Consider the following 4,967-nt stretch of genomic DNA (forward strand, 5'->3'; position numbering starts at 1 on the left):
CGAAGCAAATATGCCACATGTCGTGGCGCAGCTACAATAGATACCCGCGGGATGACGATTTAGTTGCCATCTGAGATGGCAGATGTAGTTATCCGGGATGACAAATATGGTTGTAAAAGCATGTCAACTCTCTCTGTTTTGGTTAACTATAGTTGTCATGTCTAATTGATGATAGTTGTCGCGTGTAATCAAACCATAGTTGTCGTGTGTGATTAACTACTTGCCACATATGGTCAAACAATAGTTGTCATGTGTGTTTACCTAGTTGCCACGTGTGATTAATCACAGTTGTCATGTATGTTTATCTGATTGCCACGTATGCGCAACTGCAGTTGCCGTCTAGCAAACGAATCATAGTTGCCATGTGTGTTTACCTAGTTGTCATGTACGCGCAACTGCAGTTGCCATCCAACAATATACGACTGTCGCGTGGGCGAAAAATAGCTCGCCCACACGCGCGTGCACTAGGTGGTGGCTGTGTGGGCAGAAACTAGTTCGCCCACACAGTGCAGCTGGCAACCACGTGCTGTGGGGCGTGTGGACGACCTCTACAACGCCCACACACCGGCCTTGTCCTATGTGGCACGTAAAAACTGCCTCCGTGTGTCAAGATTCGTGTAAACTTATCTGGACGGTGATCCATGCGTGTGGACGAGTTGCAATGTTGCTACACGTGTGGGCGTTAGTGTTTTCGTATTTTTTTTTAGAATCATGATATCTAATCTGGTACTCTATTGGGGCAAAAAAAAAAAAAGGAAAACATCCACAAAATTATCTAAGAATCATCAACATTCAACAATCCAACATATTCTAGTCTCTCGTTTTCTTGCAGGGAAACAATCCAACATATTTTGCACAGCATAGAGATCATTTAGCACCGGACGAGAAAGAACACACTAGAAGTTGATGATGAACAACAACATAGAGTGAAGAGGAGTCATTTCAGAGTGAGTTAAATCTTGTTTCTTTTCTTCCTTGTACTGGTGCAGAATCAAGTGAAAGTTCGGATGGAGTCATGGAAGCGAGGAGCACGTGCTCTGTTCTTGTACCACGTTGCGATTGAATACATAATCTGTGTGAAAACATGTGTGCCATTGTTTGGAATTTCCTGCCAATCTGTAGTGAGTGCGCTGACATAGTACTACTTACAGTACTGCTTTATGAAACACGGCTTTCAGCCTTTTTATCATGCTGAAAGGCATGATTTCAGGAAATCTTTTCAAAAGAATACGACGTCACAGCTGAAAAATACTGTAACAACGACGTTCATTTTGATGATAGATAACAGGGGTGCACAATTGAATAAAAAATGTTTTAGCTTGTACAGAAATCATGACAAATTATATTCTCTCCATCACCCAAAGTTGTCTAAATCAATGATACTTATTTTGGGATGGAGAGAGTACTGTACTAGCCATGGAACTAGCTCTGCTCATGGAGTGAAAAAAAAATCTGACTCTGGAATCTTTGTCCCAACTAACTATGCTACCAATTCGAGTAACCAGCCACCAAATATAGCCTAAAAGTTCACAGACCGACATGGCAATATGACTTACTCCAACTAGAAACCACTCTCACTGTCTCATGCCGGCAGCGTGGACCCTGGCACAATCTTCCCCTGCTCGACATTCTCGGCCACGACGTCGGCCGCCGTCGCAGAGTGCGCCACGTCGTACGTCGCGTGCACGCCGAAGAGCACGTAGTACACGAGCATCGCCACCGTGCAGATGCCGAAGCGCAGGTAGGCCATGGACCCGAGCGAGCCCATCAGGAACAGGTTGGTGGCCACGGACATGGCCGGCAGCCACGGCATGAGCGGCACGCCGTACACCTTGGGCTGCCGCTGCTGCTTCGCTGCCAGCGCCAGCCCCGCCGCGCCGGCCGCCCAGCCCACGCCGAACACCGCGTACCCCGGCCACCGCCTGGCGTAGCGCGAGTTGTAGTACGCCGAGAGCCCGATGGACGACAGGACCACCAGCGCCAGGAAGGCGAGAAAGGTGCGCAGCTGCTTGGCCGGGGTCTTCCCGGCGACGTAGTACCGGCGGACGAGCAGCGCGACGGCCACCAGGGCGAAGATGAAGAGCGTGCTGATGGAGGAGACGGAGGCGAGCACGTCCAGGCTCGAGAAGAGCGCCACGCAGGCGGCGCCGAGCGTGACGGCCATGGTGGCGTACACGGGCGTGCCGGTCCTGGGGTGCACGAGCGCGAAGTATGGCGGGATCATGTGCGTGCGCGCGATCTGCGTGGTGTACCGCGCCTGCCCCAGCGCGCCCACCAGGAGGCCGCTCGTCATGCCCTTGAGCGCGCCGAGCGCCACGACGTAGCGCGCCCACTTGAGCCCGGTCGCGGCGAACGCCACCGAGTAGGCGGCGTTGGGGTCGATCTCGCTGTACCGCTGCATGCCGACCAGCGCCAGGGACATGGCGCAGTACACCACGGTGATGGCCGACATGGAAGACAGGAGGCCGAGCGGCACGTCCCGGCCGGGGTTCTTGGTCTCCTCCGCCATGGTGGCCACCATGTCGAAGCCCGTGTAGGACCAGTACACCACCGCCGCCGCGCGGAACACGCCGGCGGCCCCGAAGGGGAAGAAGGTCGGCTCCACGAGGTTGCTGGAGTGGAAGTGCGAGAAGCCCGCGCCGATGACGAAGGCGATGATGACGATGCCGATCACGGACGCCAGCGAGTTGATGGTGGAGGTGAGGCGCGCGCCGGACATGGCCAGGGCGGAGGTGCAGATGAGGACGACGACGGCGATGGGATCGAGCAGATTGAAACCTTCAGCGAGCGCCGGGACGTGGATGCGGAGCGCGTCGGTGTCGAGCCCGAAGAGCGCGGCGAGGTAGGACGTCCAGGAGCGCCCGAGGCCGGCCGCCCCCACGACGGCCTCCAGCAGTATGTTCCCGGCGGCGAGGAACGCCGCCATGTCGCCGAGCTCGACCCGCAGGTACGAGAAGGACCCCCCGGCAGATGGGATCTCAGTGGCGAGCTCCGCGTAGCAGAAGGACGAGAGCAGGGCGGAGAAGCCCGCGGCGGCGTAGGCGAGCGGGATGGCGGGACCCGCGTCGAAGCGGGCCTCCTGGCCGGTGAGCACGAAGACGCCGGAGCCGACGACGGAGCCGAAGCCGAGGAAGGCGAGGTCGACCCAGGAGAGGCAGCGGCGCAGCGGGTTCTCGCTCTCGGCGAGCAGCGTCCCCGCCTCGACGGCCTCGGAGGACCGGGCGGCCACGCGGTCGCGCAGGCGCGGCACGGTGGCCGCGAGCGCGCCGCCGTACGCGCGCCAGCTCTGGAACGAGGGCTCCGGGAAAAAATCGGCTTTGCTCCACCGCCAGTACCGCCGGCCCTGCTGCGGCTCCCCAGCCGCCATCGCTGCGCACGCAATTGGGATTGGAACTTGGACGCGAGTGCTGGCAAAGGCTGGGATTTGACGAGTGAATATAGACGAGTTACGAGAGGATTGTAATTCGTTTCCGATATTATCTCAACTAACTACCGAAAAACAGAAAAAGAAAAGAAATTCAGAAATAATTCGTTTCCGATATTATTCTTCGGGAAATATATCGAGCACACGCACCAACCGCTGTCTTACCGTGCGGCGCGGTGACCGTTCGATCTGGCTGCATGCCTCTGGTCCGTTTGATGCGAGGGGCGCCGCATAGGAGGTCAAATAAGTACGTTGTATTTGTAGATAGAGCCAAACACGTACGTAGTACGGAGTATATATAGTATACTTATAAAGAAAAAGTATTTTTTATTAGGAAAGAATCTCGGCAAAAAATATATTAGGAAAGAATCAATATACTTTAGACCCCAATAACTGGGAACGACAGCTGTGTAGGTACGCCAAACGAACAGAACGTTCCGCGAGAACGTTTTATTCTAGAATGTGTGTATGTCTCACCTAGATATGAGATAATATGTCCCATCTAAGTAGGAGTATTTGTTTATGGCCCTTGGTTGTTTTTTTTGTCTGTTTTTCTTTGTTGACCCACGTACGTTAAAAATCTAAAATTGTGAGGGGTGACGAGGTATTTTTTTTTCCGGGAACTTCAGAGAGCTTTATTAAGTAAAGGCATTCGCTGGGCAATCAGTCAGGAGGCTGCTGACCAGGAAGTTAGGGGTGGTGTCCAGCCAGCTTTCAGTCACAGTAAGCGTATAGGTACGCTTAGCACACAAGTGTGCAGGACCGTTAGCGGCTCTTATTACATGAGAAATATTGAAAGACAAAAAGCTAGCAGAGAGCTCTCTAATTTCAGCAACTATTGGTGCTACTATCGACCGATCGATGTAGCCAAGGTTCCAGAGGTTTACTGCCTCAAGACAGTCGGATTCCAGTTGCACGTGCAAAAAGCCTCGAAGCTTGGCAAAGATGACTCCTTCGCGTAGCGCGAGCACCTCAGCAATGAATGGATCCGTAGTCCTCGATTGGGGTTTGCACCATGCACCTAGGAAGGTCGAGGAGGAACGAGCAACACCCCCCAATCCGGTCGAGCCAACATCAAACTGTATTGCCGCATCTGTGTTAATTTTGATATGAGAATCTTCGGGGGGTCGCCATCCATGACCCGGTAATGGTATGAAACTCTGACGGGGTATGTCAAGCAGTGCTAGGTCTTCGCGGATGCGACGAACCGAGCTAGCAAGACCAATGGCTTCTTGGTCATGCGTCCTTCTGTTGTGGGACATCCAGATTGCCCACATGACTGTGATGATCGTAGCACGATCCTTGTCAGTAAATCGTGATTCACAGAGGATGTCGCGCGCCCAAGTATTGGGGTGGAGCCGAGGCAAGCTGATCTCGAATAGTAATCTTGCCTCCTCCCAGAAGCTTCGTGCATGGGAACAATGCACTAATGCATGCATCAAGTCTTCGTCCATAGCAAGACACAATTTGCATAAGCTGGTATCTTTGATATGTCTGTGGTGGAGAGTGCACTCATCGGGGATGATCCCCTTAAGTACTCACC

At 53.6% G+C, this 4,967-nt stretch overlaps 1 protein-coding gene across 1 annotated transcript; it reads right to left on the minus strand.

The window, feature by feature from the left end:
* Positions 1-1,242: 1,242 nt before the first annotated feature.
* LOC123046479 (cationic amino acid transporter 8, vacuolar) lies at positions 1,243-3,525 on the minus strand. The gene has a single exon (XM_044469859.1). The coding sequence runs from the start codon at positions 3,365-3,367 to the stop codon at positions 1,583-1,585; it is 1,785 nt and encodes a 594-aa protein (XP_044325794.1). The 5' UTR covers positions 3,368-3,525; the 3' UTR covers positions 1,243-1,582.
* Positions 3,526-4,967: the final 1,442 nt, after the last annotated feature.

This window comes from Triticum aestivum, chromosome 2B, assembly GCF_018294505.1.
Source record: "Triticum aestivum cultivar Chinese Spring chromosome 2B, IWGSC CS RefSeq v2.1, whole genome shotgun sequence".
Lineage (NCBI taxonomy): Eukaryota > Viridiplantae > Streptophyta > Magnoliopsida > Poales > Poaceae > Triticum > Triticum aestivum.